Genomic DNA, 21,398 nt, shown 5'->3' on the forward strand with positions numbered 1-21,398 from the left:
GAACAGGCGAGGCAGCAGAGTTAAAAGGATGAAATAATCAAGATTATTGTAAATGGATTAGGCCAATTAACTGAGAACTGAGAACTGAGAACATCTGCCTCTGCGACATGCTCTCAAATTACATGTTCCCCTTTAGGCTTTTACATCACAACACACTCTCCCATACTGGGAAAAAAGAAATCAAACTTTTCATTACTTTTCATCTCTCACTGCCACCCTTTACCTTTGCTGCAGCCATTAGGCAGAATGTTGCCTCAAGAGGAACACTCTATTGTGAAGTATAAGAAAATAATTAAATCAACCTCTCCTAACATGAGCAGTCAAAATTTCACAAAATGACTGGAGTGTCCTCCAGTACCGACCCGTCGACCCGCTAACAAATCTTTTTTCCAGCAACAGTAACACAATGAATCACAAAACAGAGGGAGACATCAGACAAATGCACGTCTCATTTGCTAAAACAGCAGGTATACTGGAACAACAAAGCTGAAAAAAATTTTAAAGTAGAGGAAATCTAAAAAAAAAACATCAATCAATCAAAGAAAGCCTATACATGCACAATTTCTCAATATTTCAACTCTAAAATGGAGTCCATAAATGTTTTTGCTCAAATATTAAGTGCTGTGACTAAATTAGATTTGGAACCACATTTAGGGACAATATATATTTGTTGTCTGTCTACTGTCACATTAAAAGGTCAATGTAAAAATATCATTCAATCAATCCAGCCATAATGCAACAGATCTCCATCAACTGCTTTTCATTCTCTGTTTCAGTCCTTGACATCTTGCTGAAATCTGCTTGCATTTAATGACATCTTGATTGGATAAAGATCCCAGATGGTGCAAACTATATGATACATCCAATAAGGATGGTTCCACTCACAACGTTGTTCACCAGGAGTAAACACAAAACAGATCAATTTGACAGGCTTGATGCTAATACCTTCGTCGCAACCTGACAGATAAGGCTCAGCTGCCTTTTTTGATCTTGGAATACAAACTACTTAACTGCATCCAAAGCAGATGTCTACATTAACTCAGTGGAAAGCATTCCATCTATCATACAGTCAAAAAATATGTTCAAATGTCCCAGATGATGCAGTTATATTTTCATAACTTTATACTCCAAAAAAAAGGTTAGGTTGGTCATGTATATCCCAAAAGCTATCAAAAAGACATGCAAGTATACTTTCTTGCCCACACTTTATCAGTAATTCTCAAATGATTTTAAAATTTGGTGATAAAGCATACACCTTAAAGTATGCATTGCTAACTGTATAGTAACAAAGACTTGCTGTGTGAGTGGAAGTTGCACTTTGATACGGTTTTTGTGACAACCAACAAAGTCTCTATATTTCATTGTCTTGCCCAAGGTCACTTGGACCCATGGATTCACCGGGGATGAAACCATCAAATTTCTGCTTGGAGGGTAGCCACTCTACTCTTAGAGCCACGGCTGCTTTTATAGTTGCGTGATATAATTCTATAACAGCTCTCAATTTAGTTTGTGTATGCCATAAATGAGTAATTTAGGAAAATCATTAACATCTAATCGGTTTATTGCCTAGATGATAATATACACTCAGCTGCGTTTCCTTTTTACACTTTTTAAATAGATCTAGATGAACCCTATCAAAGAATCAGCACCTTAACATAGTGAAGGATTTGAGTACCTCCATGATACTGTGAGCTGTGTTGATAAGGGCCCTGGCCCCTAGTACGGTCTCTTAAGGTAGACTGGTCAGGTGAAAGGGTAAGGCAAAGGTGTGGGGCCTGGGTGACGATATAAAGTTGGGCTCACCTCGTCACACAGCATTGGCTGTGGAACCAAACTCCTGGAGAGGGCTGGACTCTCAGACTCTTTAGATGCCCAGAGGGTGAGGCACTGGGATATGTCACGGTTTATTTCCCGTTCCATGTCTTATCTTGTCATTTCCTGTTTTATTTTGAAAAATCACTAATCTTGTCCTCTCGTTTCAGGTAACTTGCCCTTCCTCCCGTATCAAGCGTCTGATTGTCTTCCCTGATTCCCAAGTGTTTTCACCTGTTCCCCTTGGTCCCTCGTGTGTTTAAATAGTCTGCATTTCCCTTGTCTCGTTGCCAGTATGTTGTCTCACTTTGAGCTACATTACCAGCCACTCTTCTTGTCTTGTCTTGAACCCACAGAATAAACGAGCCTGCAGCGAGCGACTCTCCTGCAGTGCTGTCTTGCTTTGTAATTTATTGATGTCCATAGCCTTAGTTTATTTATTGTAACGGTAAGTTTCATAGCCTTGTTTTTCCTCCGTTTTCAAGGAGCGATTTCTGTTGTCACCATTCCTAGACGCCTCCGTTAAAGGAGAGCTTTTCGTTATTGCTAAAGTTTCATAGAGCCTCTGTTTTGTTAAGAGTGCGCTTTTGTTTTATTCCGCCTCATTTCGAGAGCGAGTCTTTGCTTTGTTAAGTTTTCATAGCATTTCTGTTTTCCTCCCAGTTTGGAGAGATTTTATGTTTGTTAACTTTCATAGCCGTGCTCCTTCTCCACCATAGGTACAGAGGAGAGTGCTTAGGAGTTTCTTAGCCAGTTTCTTTTGCGCTGCCGGGAGAGCGCCCTGCAGTGCCGTGATCTGTATTTATTTAATTAAATAAAATCCCCTTGAAACCACACGACCCTGCATCTGCGTCCTGAATCCCCTGGTAACTGACAGGATATACAGATGAGCTGGGTAAAAAGTGTAAATCATATGTAAGATTTTGGTTAAATATTGAGCACCAGTACAGCAGAATTTTTTTTTTTTTTTTTCAAGCCTCAACTTGTTTGAAGAGAAGATTCAGTGCTGCTTATGCCACATCTCCTGTTCATCATACTGACAAAAATAACATCAGTTTATCCTGTAATTTAGTAACCAAACTATTAAAGGCGAAGCAAGCTTTGTGATTAACTGTTTAACGTCCTGCTTGTCTGATCTACTCTGATCCAAGTTCATCATACTGAACAATAATGGTGTTATACCTTAGTATAATGTAGCTAAACAATAGAACATGAAGGGAAGTTGCAAAACTTTAAATTAAACGTAATGTTCATCAGTAAAATTCCAACAATAAGACAAACAAATTGTTTAATCTTTTTCAACGCATTTATTAAAACCTGAAAAATAAAAGCTTCAATGACTGAAAAAAAAAATCTTTATTTGCAGAGGAGAGACGGGCCTCACATTAATAAATATCACCACAGCCAGTCTTTCTTCCTTGATAGCAAGTTCTTACAAATGGCTCACTCCTCCTACACAACCACAAACTGGATTCTGAATATCAGAGGACGGGATGGAGGAAAGGCACCTTTACAGTATAAATAACAGTAGCTAATAATGTTACAGTGTCTTTAATGTCATTGCACACCGTTGCTTCTTCTGTGCTTTGTTGACCATTTACATTCTGCACCTCGTTTGTTACTTCCCTTCATTCCTCTCTTATTCAGCCTCTATTTCAATACTGCTTGGCAGTAGCTAGAAGTGGTCATGATCTCTGTGGATGGCAGAGGCACTGATCAGAAGCAGAACCAACCAAACCTACTACCATGAAGGAAGCAAATCCAGAGATTCATCTCTGCCTGCCACTCTCCCCTTCATCCTTCTTTCTTTTCACACTGCTGTGAAGTATTTCAAATGAGCTTCAGTAAAGCCCATCTCTTCAAGTCAAACAAAAGAAATGAGAAAGAACCCCACCTCTCCGACTAGGTTCACACCAATAAATTATACAGAGATTTCTGGAACAGGAAAAGGCGATAGCGTGTGTCCTGGGTTCAGACAAGAAAAGTCAGCATCGTGCGCCCACTTGGCAAGACATTGATGTTTTGGAGTCTGTAAATAAGGCTGTTAGACTACTCTAAGACTTTACTGATGCCATGTCTAGTGAGGCTTATGTCAGTGTTACCTACATTAAACCTCCATTTGTTCAAAACCAGTCTCCTACAGCCACCAGAGAAAGACACTGAGCTCACTTAAACAATAAAAAAAAACATACAGCAGTACCTTAATGATAAATACAGCGACCATGTGAAGGATGAACTCTTAGACATGACTTCACTGATGGACCCCAGGTTCTGGACAACCTACATTGACCCAGAAAGGGTGGGATACATAAAAAAGAGCTGTGACTGAACTGATGACTCTGTCTGCTGAAACAAGAGAACCACAACAGCTGCCTGGTCCAGCTGTGCATATGTGCCTTCTTTAAAGAAACATAGCTAGTGCCGTCTCCTCACCAATCAGAGGCTGTGAAAACAGAGACTGAGCTGGCAACCTACCTGTTGACCCCTGAGGCAGACCCAGACACCAATCTACTTCAGTGGTGGAAGCGCTACAAACCCAGCTTTCCAAAGCTCAGTACATTGGCCAAGAAATATCTCTGTTCCTGCCCATCAGTGCCCCATCAGAAAGGGTTTTTAGTTTTGGAGGGGGCATTGTTACAAGACACAGCACATGCCTGAAGTCAGATGTAGTAGACAGGCTTGTCTTCCTTGCCAAAAATGTGTGGAAAAAAAACAAAGTAAGAATGTACTAATGTTGACTATGCAATGAATGCATGTTTGAAACATGACTGATAGAACAGATAAATCAGGGCTTCCAGGAAAGCTGAAGCTGTGGTGTCTGCAGTTTGGATTGTTTCTCCTTTTTGAAAGGAGTGGCTGACGGCTTTGCTTTGCGTAAGACGTATTGCATCACTTCCTGTTGCTTTGTGTGTGCAGTGTGACAGTTCTCGCTCCTCTTGAACTACTAATAATCACCTTACTTCTCCCTACTTCTCCTTTAGTGGTAATGGTACATGTAACAAATGTAGTCTTTTTGTAGTTTTGGAGGCAAGGTTATCTGAATTGGAAGCTCGGCTCTGCACTGTTGAAAACCACCCGATAGCGAGCCTGGCCCCTTTAGTCAGTGCGGAGCCACCTAGCGTAGCTCGCTCTGTTAGTCGTCCCCGAGCAGATCCCGAGCAGCCGGGTCTTAAGAGTGGCTGGGTGACTGTCAGGAAGAGGAGTCATAGTCCTAAAGTCAAGCCCGTGGTTCACCATCAACCTGTCCACGTTTCAAATAGATTTTCCCCACTCAGCGACACACCCGCTGAGGACAAAACCCTGGTAATTGGCAGCTCTATAGTCAGAAACGTGGCATTAGCGACACCAGCGACCATAGTCAAATGTATTCCAGGGGCCAGAGCGGGCGACATAGAATCCTATTTAAAACTGCTGGCTAAGGATAAACATAAATACGGTAAAATAGTCATTCACGGCGGCGGTAATGACACCCGGTTACGCCAATCGGAGGTCACTAAAATTAATGTTGTAATTTTGCCAAAACAATGTCGGACTCCATAGTTTTCTCTGGACCCCTGCCAAATCTGACCAGTGATGACATGTTTAGCCGCATGTCCTCATTCAATCGCTGGTTGTCTAGATGGTGTCCAGCAAAGAACGTGGGCTACTTAGATAATTGGCAATCTTTCTGGAGAAAACCTGGTCTGATGAGGAGAGACGGCATCCATCCCACTTTGGAAGGAGCGGCTCTCATTTCTAGAAATATGGATGAATTTATAAGTCATCCAAAAACATGACAGCCCAGGGTTGAGACCAGGATGCAGAGCTGTAGTCTTACACACTTCTCTGTGGCTTCCCACCTGATGCTGTACCCCCCTCAATCAAAAAACACAAAAGGAGCAAATCCTCTTGTGCAAAAAAAATTTAAAACAAAAACATCAAACTATTAAATGTGGTTTGCTGAATATTAGATCTCTCCATTCGAAGTATCTGTTAGTGAATGATTTGATCTGTGATCATCATGTTGATATATTTTGTCTTACAGAAACCTGGCTGCAGCAGGAGGATCATGTTAGCATTAATGAATCAACTCCCTCTGACTATTTAAATGTTCACGTTCCTCGAACCACAGGCAGAGGAGGAGGAGTGGCAGCTATCTTCAGATCAGGGTTGCTAATCAGTCCTAGACCCAAGATTAGTTTTAGCTCTTTTGAATCTCTGATTCTCAGTTTTTCCCACCCAAAGTGGAAATCACAAAAACCTCTTGTGTTTGTTGTTGTGTATCGTACACCTGGCCCTTATTCTGAGTTTCTCTCTGAATTCTCAGAGTTTTTATCCCAGTTAGTGCTGAGTACAGATAAAGTCAATGTAGTGGGTGACTTTAATATTCATGTAGATGTTGAAAATGACAGCCTAAATATTAACTTTAATTCTATATTAGACTCTATTGGATTTTCTCAAAGTGTTCACAGACCTACTCATTGCCTTAATCATACCCTTGACCTTGGTGCTGACTTATGGCATTGAGCAGTTAACAGTGTTCCCTCATAATCCTGTCTTGTCTGACCATTTTTTAATAACTTTTGAATTTACATTACTTGACTATACGGCTTCTGAGAAGAATTCTACATATAGAAGGTGTCTGTCAGAGAATGCTGTAACCAGATTTAAAGAGTTGATTTCATCATCCTTTTCTTCACTGCCATGTGCTGATATGACAGAGGACGGCTACCTAAATTTTACTCCAGTAGAACTTGACTCTCTTGTTGACAGCACTATAGCTTCAATGCGTACAACACTGGAAAATGTTGCCCCTCTGAAAAGGAAGGTAATCAGTCAGACGAGGTTGGCTCCTTGGTATAATTCACAGCTGCGTGCATTAAAGCAGACTGCAAGAAAGCTGGAGAGACAGTGGCGTTCCTCTAATTTAGAAGAGTCTCAATTAGTCTGGAAAGATAGTTTAATAACGTATAAGAAAGCACTTTGTAAAGCTAGAACTGCTTATTATTCATTATTGATAGAAGAGAATAAGAATAATCCCACGTTTCTTTTCAGCACTGTTGCCAGGCTGACAAAGAGTCCGAGCTCTGTTGAGCCATGTATTCCTTTAACTCTCAGCAGTGATGATTTCATGAGATTCTTCATCAATAAAATTGTTTCTATCAGAGAGAAGATTAATGGAATCCTTCCCACTATTATCACTGATGTATCATCAAGTAGAGCAGCTTCAGAAGTATCTTTCGAACCTGAATTGTATTTAGACAGCTTCTGCCCAGTTTATCTTTCTGAGCTAACAACAGCAATAGTCTCTTCTAAACCGTCAACTTGTATGTTAGACCCAATCCCAACCAGACTGTTCAAGGAGGTTTTCCCCTTAATTGACACTTCCATATTGGATTTGATCAATCGGTCTTCAATCGGTCTGTTGATAGGATATGTACCTCAGACTTTTAAGGTTGCTGTAATTAAACCTTTACTTAAAAAACCTACTCTTGATTCAGAAGTGTTGGCTAATTATCGACCTATATCCAATCTCCCTTTTTTGTCTAAAGTTCTTGAAAAAATAGTTGCAGTTCAACTTTGTGATCATTTACATAGAAATAATCTGTTTGAAGAGTTTCAGTCAGGATTCAGAGTGCATCATAGCACACAAACAGCACTGGTGAAAGTTACCAATGATCTCCTCTTAGCCTCTGATAGCAGACTTGTTTCTGTGCTTGTCATGTTGGATCTCAGTGCTGCATTTGATACGATCAATCACAGCATTCTGTTACAGAGACTTGAACATGTTATTGGGATTAAAGGAACTGCATTAGGCTGGTTTAAGTCATATTTATCTAATAGATTCCAGTTTGTTCTTGTAAATGAAGAATCTTCCTCACACGTTGGAGTAAGTCATGGAGTTCCTCAGGGTTCTGTGCTTGGACTGATTCTTTTTACTTTATACATGCTTCCATTAGGTAACATTATCAGACAGCATGGCATAAATTTCCATTGTTATGCTGATGATACTCAGCTGTACTTATCTACAAGCCTGTCTTAAAGACATAAAGACCTGGATGACTCAGAACTGTCTGCTTTTAAATTCAGACAAAACTGAAGTTGTTCTCTTTGGACCTGAGCGCTTCAGGGAGAAATTGTCTAGTTATATAGTTACTCTAGATGGTATTTCCTTGGCTTCTAGTTCTACAGTGAGGAACCTTGGAGTTATTTTTGACCAGAATTTATCATTTGACGCACATATAAAACTGGTTTCTAGGACTGCCTTCTTTCACCTTCGTAATATTGCTAAAATCAGGAACATCCTGTCTCAGGGTGATGCAGAGAAACTAGTTCATGCATTTGTTACTTCAAGATTGGACTACTGTAATTCCTTATTATTGGGCTGTCCCACATATTCTCTGAAAAGCCTCCAGCTGATCCAAAATGCTGCAGCCAGAGTTCTGATGAGAACTAACAGGAGAGATCATGTTTCTCCAGTTTTAGCTTCTCTTCATTGGCTCTATTCTGAATTTAACAGGGATTCTTCTTCTCACATATAAAGCTCTTAATGACCGAGCTCCATCATATCTTAAAGATCTCATTGTAAAATATTTTCCTAACAGAGCACTTCGCTCCCAAACTGCAGGTTTACTTGTTGTTCCCAGAGTTTCTAAAAGTAGAATTGGAGGTAGAGCCTTCAGTTATCAGGCCCCTCTCTTGTGGAATAAGCTGCCAGTAAATGTCTGGGAAGCAGACACCCTTTCCACTTTTATGATTAGGCTTAAAACTTTCCTTTTTGATAAAGCTTATAGTTAGGGATAAAGGTAATCCTGAAACATCCCATAGTTAAGCTGCTATAGGCTTAGACTGCTGGGGGACCTCATCTGTCACACCTTTCCTCACTTTGCTCTCTTTTTCCCTCTGTTTAATTTCACAATTGATTTTATGTACATGTGACATTATTGTGGTTATTAACTTGTGTTTCCCTGTTCCAACAGGTATCCTTTGAATGGCGTTATGGTGTTTTCCCCCCTCTTTTCCCTCTTTTCTGTCTTCTCAAACCCCAGCTGGTCGAGGCGGATTGCCACCCTTCCTGAGTCTGGTTCTGCCAGAGGTTTCTTCCTGTTAAAAGGGAGTCGTTCCTTTCCACAGTCGCCACAGGTACGCTCGGGACGGGAGATTGGACTGAAGACAAGTTTCGGTGCAATCTGTTGGTTTCCTTAGCTAGGATATTAATTTTTGAATTGGCTCTATATGAATGAATTGGATTATGATTACAATGAATTGAATTCCAATTGGCTTGAATTGGCCTATATTAGTTAAGTGCCTTGAGATGACAATTGTTGTAATCTGGCGCTATATAGATAAAATTTAATTGAATTGAATTGAATTTCCTAAGTTGATGTGACCACTATCTTTGTATGAGATTCCATTATCTGTTGCAAAAAAATGGAAAGATTAGTTAGCTTTTACATTAGGAAGTGACTATGTGTTCCGAGATGCTTAAGTACTGTGGCACTGTATGGGAAACGCATACTTCAGCTCCCAGTATCTAGTCTAGTAGAGGAGTTTAGAGCAGGTCCCAAGGAGAACAGAAAGCTAGTTGTTGAGGATCGTAGACAGGAGGAAATGTTAAGGGGTACAAAGGCAGTGGCTCAGGCTAAGCAGGGACAGTGGTTGAATTGGGAAGGTGTAGAGAAGAAAAAGCTTAGTTGGAAAGAGCTGTGGACTATAGAGGAATGGAGTATTAGATTTTTGATAGGGGCAACATATGATGTACTGCCAACTCCCGAGAACCTAAAACTCTGAGTAAGTTCATTATGTTCAGGTACGGCAACATAAAGGCATATTTTGTCAGGCTGTAAGGTTAGTCTGTCACAAGGCCGGCCTATCCATACGTGGCAACAAAACCAAATATCAAGAATCTTAGCTGCAGGTATTGAAGCTAAACGGAGGAAAGTAAATTTAGGAGGGTCTAAGGTCAAGAGTGTGGCAATTCATTTTATTCAAGAGGGGCACAAAGTTAATAGGACAATAAGGAGGTAAGGCAGCTTAGAGTATGCTTGTGATTGGAAGATGCAGGTAGATTTAGGAGGAAAGCTTGTTGTTCCCCAGGAAATAGCCTCTAAAAATCTAAGGGCTGATATAGTCTTATAGTCCAGGAGTAGAATGAGAGTCTATTTGCTGGTAGCTGGTGGCCCAGCAGGGGGAGCACTTAGGGTACACAGATTCCAGGAAGAAGCACAGAAGAAATCCAGGATATATTTAAGTGGAGGATGTGGCCCAAGTGAGCCTTTTGAAACCAGGCGACCATTTCTGGTGAGTTGGCCTATATGGCCTTGTTTTTGTTGACATTTTTAGTGACTGTAGGGCAGTTTAGGTGAGTTTGTCTGCTGAATCTGCAGTGTCTTGTACTGCCTCCACCTCTGGGACCCCCTTTACTTCCAATACCCCCTACACGAAGCAGGGTTTGTATCCCCATTTATTGTATCCCCAATTATTCTCACCAAATGGACCAGTCTGGTCCATTTCTTTAGCACAAGATTCTTGTGTTTATTTTGAATCGTAACTACTAGAAGCCAAAACTTTGACTGACATTTGATTTACTCAGTAGCAACGCAGAACGGCCAAGCTATCTTCAGAGTTAACTGTCAAACCTACATGTGGTAAATATAAGACTTCAAATGTTTTTTTTTTCTTCCTTTTATTGCCCTCTAACAACGATATACCACTTCTAGGAATATTGAATTTCAATACAATCCAGCCTCTTCATAGAGAATGTGCAGTGGTCCACAGGATGAGCGGAAAGAGGAATATAATTGGGGATGAAAGCATCAAAAGGAGGGTTTTCGCTTTCATGTTGATGATTTTGCCAAGTTTAATTTTCTTCCTTGTTTTGCTACCAAGACAAGCAGTTCAGCTTCTTTGCCTACTCAGAATGCAGTATGGGTAAATAAATCAAGTCCAACTAATGGTTACGGGGGGGGCTAGAGCCTATCCCAGCTGTCATTGGGCAAGAGGCGGGGGCCACATAGAGACAATTGAGACAAACAACCATGGACGGTCACACTCACTCATAGAGACAATTTACAGTCACCAATTAACTTGACCACCATGGGCAATGGGAGGAAGCTGGAGAACCCAGCCAGGTTTCCCCAGCCAGGAACCATATTGCTGTGAGGCGATGGTGCTAATCACCACACCACCGTTCAGCCTGAATCTACGCCCTAATTAGCAATTTTTTTTCATTCACTGTGAAGGTGTCTTTTACATTCCAGTCTATTACAGGTCACCTTCAGACAAATACGATACTCCTACATGTCATCCTAATTCACTAACAAAGGGTAATAAAAGTTTTTTTTATAACTAAAGTTACTTTATAACTACTACTTTATTCCATTTAAAGGATCCAGCTCACTGATCTGCCGCTCTTTGAATGTTGCTTCATATGAGTAAATTCATTTCTCATGCCCATTTATCATCTGCCTCCTCACTGCACTGCTCGCAAATTTTCCTGCAAAAACATGACAACCAAATTAATCAATATTACTTATTACATGTAAAAAATATAATATAATATTCTCGCATCACTTCGATACCACTTAATCTTGGTCTTGTCTGTCCAGAACACCTTTTTCCAGAATTCTGCAGGCTCCTTTAAATATTTTTTCACAAACTGTAAACTGGCCATCCTGTTTTTGTGGCTAACTAGTGGTTTGCAAATGAAAATGACTAGAATGCATTTTAATCACATCTGAAATATTTGATTAAGAATTTTCACACTGAGGAGTAAAGAGGAAAATGTGACTTCCCAAACATTATGGAGGGCACTGTAAAAATATAAATCTTTATTACTGTTCATGATAACACAATAATATCAACTTTCTTCCCAATGTCTATTTACTTCTCATATTAAAATTCTACTGTTTCTCAGACAGTTATCTAATTGATCTTATCGGACACAGGATGGAACAATTGAACAATAAATCGCAAATTGCTGACAGGTTTTTGTTGCATGCTGCAGTGTGGCTCAGGGGTCCAGCTCAGAGGGTTTCACTCTGACACAGTTAACAATGATGGATACAGCTCACCTTGTGCTGTCTTACACTAATGCACAAAAAAAAAAAAAACACACTTTAAGTAGCTTCTGATGAACATGACCAAAATTAAAGTGATGTGGTTATCATGTTATTTCCAATCTTAACTGGAAAATAATTGTGTTTGTTGTCTTCTTCCCCCTCAAGTTAAGCTCCCTAGTCTGGTTAGGACAACTTATTCAACTATTGAATAACAACCACTAGCAACTGCCATTGGTTACACTCCACAGCCTAGATTATTAATTCTAAACCAATGTATGTAAATGTGCCTGATTCACATTACTTGTTTGCATTTTATCAAAGGTTGCTTCAGATTAGCACTGTGAGTAAATGGAAACCCGGCTAACAGTAATAAACATCAGGAATAAAAGGGTGGCTCATCTGACATATACTATGAACTACAGATGAAATGTTTAATTTTGGACATGTTCCAGCAATAATTTTTCCACTGTTCTCGTCCTTAATCAAATCTTGGCAATTGCTGCAGCTGCATCATAAAATTCTGTCTTTTATCTGATTAATTTCTTGCTCCATGACTGTTAAATGTTAGTAGGCAAGAAAAAACAAAAGAGAAAACACTTGCTCTTTGACTGAGAGACAAAGACTGAAACCTGGGGCAAACCATCTTCCATTGAGTAAAGGTTTCCAGGTAACAGCGAGAGGAGAAAGGAAGTCAGTAGCGGCAGCAGTCACTGAGGCTGACAGATCAAACAACATCAGATTTAGGAGCTTTGTAGACATTTTGATCACTTGAACCTTTTCAAGTACCGTAGGTAGGATCTTTCAGGAAGTCCTTTCCTCTCCATTCCCACTGTAGGACACAGAGGCTGTAAAGTACCAGGGGAGATATAGGGGATTCTGCCCCTAAAAATGTCCCAATTCTTGAGTAAGTAAGTGATTACCTGGAACAGCTTACGGGGTTGACATTGTGTCGAGCAATGGTCGAGTATCCCAAATGTTTTATTTCTGCTTTTCCCTATTACTCCTCTCAAATTTAATCCACTATACCATGTAAATTTTATGTAAACTGAAATTTTGTCAGTGGTGGAGCTTCAATCTGCTGAGAAGAGACAGTGGTGAATCATAAAACAGACAGTTAATCTGCACAAGTAAAGATCAGACACCAACTGCCTTACAGTACAAATGTTCAAATCACAAGAATCAAGAAAAAATAAACACATCTAGAACTTGTAGAAAGGTGGAACAAAGGGGTCGAGTTAATCTATCTGAAGCATACTTCCTGGTTTGACTGCTTTGAAGGCTGCTGTGTGACCAGTGCGGCAGTTCTACTTTACAACCATGACCTAATATTTTTGTGATCATGCATGGCTGTGGTGTTTGCTTGGTTTCTGGGTCTTAGGTGGGGCTGAGCAGGTTTTCCAGGAAGCTCGGGGAAGAGTCTGGTTCAGCTCCTGCGCTCTCACCTGTTTTTCATCTGCGCATGTCAAGATGCCTTCATAAGGATCTGCAGGAGCAACCAGTACTCACCAGATTGTTCTCACTGCTACTGTGGAAATTCAGCTTACTTCTGTGCTTCTTTCCAAGTGAAAACCCTACGTGTACTTACCTTTTCCTCCTATGTTCTTCGTGTCTGTTCCACCATTGCTCGTCGCACTCTGGATTTCCAAGCTAAAGGATTTTTCTCTCCACTGTGGATTCTGAGACACCTGTCTGCTCACCACCTACCTACTTGCCCCATTGTTGACTCAGTACCTTCTACACCACAAACAGCATCCTCCCCTCCACTCTGGAAACCCACCTAGATTCAGTAAGAAAAAACTCTCACCACCTGGATAAATTACTCTCTTCGATTCACTCTAATCATATTCCTCTCCTCTCAGAGTCACCTGTTCCCTTGGATTCACTCACCGACTCACCACTGCACCTCCCTTTAAATAAACCTTGTCTTTTACTCAAATCTCTCTGTATACACGTCTGCTCTTGGTGATAAATATTTGTATTTAGAACCACTGCTAATTTTGTAAACAATTCCTGTATGTGGCTCAAATACATTCTAAATAAGGTATCCTGTGAAAATGTATATATATATATATATATATATATATATATATATATATATTTTATAAATTAGTCTGGGCCTTATGTTACTGACAGATAATTTTTTATTAGCACCCAGGAGATACAAACTGATGGAACTCAAGGCTCAATTTTCAGGTTTGAAACTGAAATAAATTTCTTTTCATCCATCTGAAGAAGAAAAGAACCTCTGAGTTATCTTTGATACAAATTCAAATTGTATTTCTCACATTAAAAACAGGGTTCTTTCATCTAAGGAACATTGCAAGAGTGCGACATTTCCTTTCTCAGGCCAATGCGTAGATACTGATCCATGCTTTTATCATCTGTAGAATAGATTATTGTATTGCTCTTCTTTCTGGTCTTCCACATAAGACTACAAATCCACTACAGCTACTACAAAACTCAGCTGCTTGTCTGCTGACGAAGACCAGAAAGATATCTCATATTACTCCAGTCTTACAATCTCGGCATTGGTTTACTGTGTGTTTCCAGATTGATTAAAATTCTTTTACTAGTTTTTAAAGCTCTTAATGGTTTAAAGATGGTTTAAATGGTTAAAAGGTAAAGTATTTATCTGACTTGCTTTAGTTTATAAGCTTCCTAGAGCCCTCAGGTCATCAGGGGCTGGTCTCTTATTTATTCCTAAAGTGGGGACTAAAACATATGGAGAAGCATCTTTTAGTTAATATGGTCCTTGCTTGTGGAACAGCCTTTCATGAGACCTGAGGGCAGCTGGAAGTGTTGATATTTTTAAAAGAAAGCTTAAGACCTACCTTTTTGGTAAAGTTTTTAATTGAATATCTTTTATTAGTATTCATAGTCAATATTTTACTAACCCACGTCTTTTCCATTCCATTCTAGTAGTGTTTTTCATCTTATCATTTTTATTAAAATTTCCAGTGTTCTTGTTTCCCCAATACTGTCAATGAGGGTTGAGACAGCGCTCAAATCATTCTGTGTATATTTGTGAGCATGTGTGTGTATGTCTATGTGGGACATGTGGTTTGAGGAATTGGATTGGTAAAGTGGCTTTTGTTTGTTTTTTTAATTTATACTTTATTAGCTATGTAGAGCACTTTGTATTGCATTTTTTTTAAATAAAGATTGATTGATTGATATGTGTGTATATATATATATATATATATATATATATATATATATATATGTGTGTTTGTGTGTGTGTAAAATTGATCTTAAGTTCACATATATTGTTGTCAGTGATAACAGCAGGTAACTAGATAAAAGTTGCTTTACTTATGATCCACAAGTTGTAGTGTCTCTCTTCTGTCAAACTTTAAAATACAGTATACTAACAAATAAAATTCCATTTATCAGCTACCGTGTTTAGCTTTATCAGTGAAAGCCAGTGAAGGGAGGTATATCTCATATGTGGCTGACAGCCAAGTTATTTGTGTTTTTTCTGTAGCTCTTTCTGCAATTTTTCTTTCCTTTGTTTTAAGGTTTACTCAATCTAGAGATTACTGAGTAAATATTTTCCAATTTTGATCTGAAAATGGTATATTTGACTCCAAATAAAAGGTTATTTGACCTCCGCATTGAGCCCGATGACCCTCAACCACATAGTGATCCTAAACTACATTAAAGCTGCTTATGTTTGAGACACAACAGAGTATATAAAAACAATATATCCACACCACCAGGTTACATTTAAAGTAAAATTATAATGACAAAACATGGACATAAAGCTCTCTGAAAAAAGCCTTTCTTTAACTCAAAGGAGAAAGTGTTTTTGCAATAAAACACAAAGTGAGCTACAGTAGAGCACAGCAAGAATGGAGACATATAAAAATCTTCAGCTGCCACCAGAGTTAAATCTGAATAGCTGCTTTAATTATGATATTAATGTTGTAAAATAGTGCTCTGCAGCACAGCTGTAGTCATACAACATAGAAAATTACTACTAATTAGCACTTCAGATATAATATACACTAAGAAAAACATCTAATCAATTGTTTATTTTCCTTAAATCAGTGGTGAGGTACCAAACAAAACTGTTTCAATTAATAAAACAGCACATTGATGTTGAGCAGAGATTCTGCAACAGCATGAAATTAAGGGACATAGTTTGATCTAATGTAAGCATATATATCACCTTATAATATCCAGTGAAACTTTAGAAGAATAAGCACATCTAACAGCAGCAATTCCCTTCTGTTCTGTTTTTAAAAACACTCTCTTACCCCATCCTTCTTCTCCCTCATATAACCTCAGTGCATTATTTAATATCTAAGAACATGAAAAAGTTGACAGGAAATTATACGTCTCACAGTGGCCATGAATCAGGGCTTTATGATGAATATCTTGCTTGCACATCCACTCAGGCCCTGCAGATAACATTGCACTTGTCCCTCAATGTATTATGCAAGGGTTCAAAGCTGCAGTTTAACTCCAGAGTTCACACTGATTAAACTGCCTAGTACTTGTTTTCAATCAAAATAAGACTGTGAAAGACTGTGAAAGTAGTATAGTTTTTTTCTTCTAATTGTGTAACAACACAATTAGAAGAAAAAAATGGTAATCGAAAAAAAGGTTTAAAAAAAGAGTTTAAAGTTTAAGTTTTTCATGAAATCCTTTTTTGATCAAATAATCCCAGCCAATCCCACGAACTGCAGTTGTGCTAATGAAAGTGTGTGAGCATGTGTGTGTGCACTGACACAGGTGTCTTTTCTGTGTCCTTCATACCTTTGTCACTGAAGTCGTCGACTAGGATGACCTCTGCGATGAGCTGTGCAGGAGATCGGTTGAGCACACTATGAACAGTCCTAAGCAGCGACGACCAGCCCTCATTATGGAACGGGATGATGATGCTGGTGTTAGGCAGCTTCTCAGCATATAGCTTCTGTTTACAGCTGCACAAACACATGAAACCAATAACAAATAAAATAATTGAGAAGGCGAAGTCTTGTCAACTTTATCTTTACAGCATGTCATAATAAGATAAGAGGTGGGTTATGTAACAATCTCATATTGTTAACTAAGCAAAAGGGTGATTGGCTATGACACAATTGGAATGACTCTCATAGCACTACCCATATTGGAGCACAAATTCATTCTGTAAACAGAAAAAATAATAGGAGATGAAGATTAGCAGGGGCCAGAAAAATGAAAGAAGTATGAAAGAAGCATTGTTGTGAATTCTTTGAGGTGGTTCTCAAGATGTTTGTTGTGCATGTCTTTTTTTTGTGAGCAGCATGGTTCTATATGTGTCCCTAATCATTGACTCAAGTGCCTTTGCTTTCTTTTTTGTGCGATCATAAATAAATTTTTGTCAAATTCAGATAGAAATCTGTCTATCATTCTAAAGATCCATATCTTGTCATTTCACAGATGGTGAAGGACACCCAACTGAAATGCTGGGTTGGCCATAAAATTTAATAATAAAAATAACATATTTTATATAAAAGCACCTTTTGGGTCGGTTAACTGTAGCGATGATGGTGGGTATGGGTCCAGACATTTTACATGCTACATAATCAATTGAGCTGAAGGCAGGAGGGACACAGGTAGGACTTTCCACTTCATGTAGTGAATTATCGTGAGACATCCTCTGTGATCAGAGCCGCGCGGTTGACAGATGGACGATTAGGATGGCATTTCTGTATATTTAGGAACATCTAACATGTTCCTGTCTTAACGTTATCATTTATGGATTTATGGAAAATAAAGTACTCTGGAACTGGTGCCAGTATTCTTTCCCTTTAGCTGCACTGTGTTCAGTCCTGAACAATGTGTTGCTCCTTTAATATGTTGTAATGAAGCATACCACCTGCTGCCTTGTCATTCAGTCCTCTCCTTCTTTCTTTCTCTCTAACATGCTCCCTGAGAGATTAGGTCAGGGATCTGCAGAGACAGTAATTATCTAAGAGGCTCTCTCTTATTCCGTCTGTCCATCATGTCATCCGGCTAGTGGGAGAGCATGAGATGAATGAATAAATGCTGTGAGAAGACCTGGGCCTGCTGGGAACTGAGGTGGCACACAGTTGTCAGACACCTGTCACTCTCCTGTCACTTTGACCAATCAAACAGATACAGAATCTGCCCTCCAACATCAAGCACCTAGGTCCCTATCAAGTGAGATTTGCGAGACAACAGTCAACTCACCAACCCTGTGTGTAGTGTACCCACGTTATCACATCGGCCATGGCTGAATGAGAAAGAGCTTAGGCTGATGATGTTTTTTTTTAATTCACTTGGCCTCCACCCAAATATACAAACAAAGGCTGAAAATACAATTAGCTTATAAATAAGAAGCTTTTTCTGTTACAGTCTAAAACTACCTCCACTGTCACTACCATATACTTTAAATCATAACTAGTAATTTAGACACACATCTTCAAGTTTAGAAACATACCGTCAAGTTCCAGTAGAATAGAATAGAATAGAAAAATAATTTATTCATCCCCCAGTGGGGGAAATTCAAATTTGTCAAGTAGCTCAAAAAAATTATAAATATTTACAATGATTGTATATTAGACGACAACAACAATGATACTACTACTGCCACTAATAATAATAATCAATGACTAAATAAATACATTTGAGAAGAACATGTCAGTAGTCATTGTTAAAAAGCCTTATGGCTGTGGGGACAAAGGACCTCCTGAACCTCTCAGTCCTGCAGCGCAGTGAGATGAGCCTCCCACTGCAGCTGCTCCACTGTTCTGCCAGGATGCTGTGGAGAGGATGTTTGTTATTCTCCAAAACAGAATATAATTCCCTCCTCATCCATTGGTCTAGCCTTCTACCTACAACAGAACTGGCCTTTTTCACCAGTTTGTCCAGGCGCCTACAGTTTTTGTCTGTAGTGCAACTCTCCCTGCAGACAACAGCATAGAACAGTGCACTCTCAATGATAGTGTGATAAAACATGCATATCATATCACTACAGACATTGAAGGACCTGAGCCGTCTCAGGAAGAAGAGGGGACTCTGGCCCCTCCTGTTCACTGTTTCTATGTTGGCAGACCACTACAGTTTATTAGCTTCAGCTGGACTCAGGAGGCCTGGATGTGGTAGCTGCCACAGGTGTGGAGGTGCAGCTGTGCTCAGGATGCCTGGTGCTGGGAGCTGCCGCAGAGGTGGAGGTGTGGCTAGATTCAGAAGGCCTGGCGGTGGAAGATGCCGCAGAGGTGGAGGTGTAGCTTGGCTCAGGAGACCTAGCGGTGGAAGCTGCCGAAGAGGTGGAGGTACAGCTGGACAGAAGAAGCCTGTTGGTGAGAGTTACTGCAGAGGTGGAGGTGCAGTCAGGCGGAGGAGGACGCTTGGCGATGCGAGTTGCCATTGAGGTGGAGGTACAGCTGGGCAATGGAAGAAGTGTAGAGGAAGCAGCTGTGGGGGTGGAGGGAGCAGCAGCAGGGGGGAAAAAGCCACACTATCAAACCTGTTGAAAAATTGGTTAAAAGTATTGGCTCTGTCCACATCACCTTCCACAGACAGAGTTTTTCAGTCTGTATCCAGTAATGGTCCTCATGCCCCTCCACACCTCCTTGGTGTTATTGTTCTCCAGCTGTCTCTCTACCTTTTTCTTGTACTCCACCTTAGCTCAATGTAGTGTCTTTTTAAGCTCCTGTTGTACATCCCTCCGCCTTTCTCCATCCCCATTCTGGAACGCCATCTCTGATTAAAAAACAGGATAACACCCCCGCCTTTCCACTTACCACTCGTACTATGGTCACGATTTGCTCGTATGGCTGTGAAGATAGACTATTCACAGGAACTATAGCATGATTTACAATAAAGGAAATAGGCAGATGGTAAGTTCGGTGATACAGATGGGGTGAGGATTAAATAGTGCTTTAATAATACAGTAGCTACCTTCTAACTAAACTAGTGCAATATTCTGTACATAGTACTGTATAAACAGCTTGTTTAAAGTGTGCGTGCATGGATCCCATCTGGTCCAGCAGCCTTGTGTGCATTGATCCGTCTCAGTGCTCTATGGACATCAGTGTAGGAGAGTGTGAAGGTCTTGTGGTCTGTAGGGGATGTTGTCTTGGTGGTGGTGCCGCTGTTGTTTCTCTCAAAGCGAGCATAAAAGTTGTTAAGCTTGTTCTCGAAGGAAATGTCCGTGGCTGTGGGGGTGGGTTTGCCGGATTTATAGTCCGTGATGGCCTGGATGCCTTGCCACATGCATCTGGGATTGGAATTGGAGAAGTGACCCGCACCAGGACCAGGAGCCACACCTCCTTGTTCATCCATGGCTTCTTGTTGGGATATGTGGTTATAAGCTTTATTCTATCAGTGGGTGTATTAACAAAAAATTACAGCAAATGAATCTGACCCCTGAAGCTAAATCCAAGCACTTACTGCTAATACTCTAACCTTAATATGGATGTCGCTATTCAATAAAATAATCAAACTCAATGCAACTGAAGGCACCAACTCTTAGGCCAAACTACACATATAAGGTAATTTATAATAAGATTATTTGAAGATTTGCTTCCTGGAAGGCAACCTAGATTTGCAAAATTATTCATGCTATTCATTCAATCCAACTGTTAAAATATTGGTGCAGGTGTTGTAAGGTAGACTTAAGCTCTTCTCCCCAAGGAACTCCTAACTGAAAAATAAAGTGGGTTACACTGCAGTCATAATAAAAGCTAAAGGCTCCCAGTAAAACAACATAACACACTTATTGTCCCTTCTTCACACCCTGCACAGACATGGGGACATCAATGACACCAATAGCTACTGTCACAACCATGGTGTTTGTGTAAATCTCAGTCTCTGGACAGGTTAGAAAATTGGAAGTCTAAATATTGCTGCTGAAATAAGGAGGGACAGACCCAACCTGTGAAAAAGAAAAAAAAGGTCTAAACAACACTATGAATATGGTTAGGGTATATTAGTTATTTTGGGCACCATCATCCCTGCAAAGCTAGGACAGGAGAGGAAATTACGACTGAATTTACGCAATTTGTGCTGTAGAGGGAATTCATTATTTGGATTATTATCCATTTTGAGATTTGGTCCCTTTTTCAAATCAAATCCAAGTACAAAATCTATTTGTAACACCTCTATAAATTCAGAAAATCCATTGAAATGGAACATAATTAATATTTTGCTTCCATTGTAGGGATGTAACGATACGGAAATTTTGATATCTCGATTATAGTGACCAAATGATGACAGTTAACGATATTATCGCGATATTTTCAATTGCTGTACAAATTAAAAAAAAAACATACACTGAAAAATTTCCTGAATTTTGTGCTTTTCTTGCAGACTAAAACATTTTAAGTGAAAATCTTATCAAAATGAAACTTTCACATTCAAAGGGCAAGCAACTGGCACAGAAAGAAAGTTTATTATATAACTCACTATCAACTCACTGTCACGATCATGCTTGGCTGTTGTTGCTGTTTGGTTTCTGAGTCTTAGGTGAGGGCGGGGCAGGTTTCCTGGGAGTCTGGGGCGGAGGCTGGATCACACCTGTTCTTCATCTACTCTCGTCAGAACACCCTTTTT

At 39.8% G+C, this 21,398-nt stretch overlaps 1 protein-coding gene across 1 annotated transcript in view; it reads right to left on the reverse strand.

Annotated features, from left to right (window-relative positions):
* Positions 1 to 21,398, reverse strand: part of galnt10 (polypeptide N-acetylgalactosaminyltransferase 10) — a 113,208-nt gene that overhangs the window by 36,931 nt on the left and 54,879 nt on the right. The window contains exon 4 of the mRNA XM_072374894.1: positions 16,614 to 16,780. Within this exon, the coding sequence (XP_072230995.1) occupies positions 16,614 to 16,780 (167 nt within the window). The remainder of the gene's footprint in view (positions 1 to 16,613; positions 16,781 to 21,398) is intronic.

This window comes from Leuresthes tenuis, unplaced genomic scaffold, assembly GCF_036924035.1.
Source record: "Leuresthes tenuis unplaced genomic scaffold, fLeuTen1.0.hap1 SCAF_21, whole genome shotgun sequence".
NCBI lineage: Eukaryota > Metazoa > Chordata > Actinopteri > Atheriniformes > Atherinopsidae > Leuresthes > Leuresthes tenuis.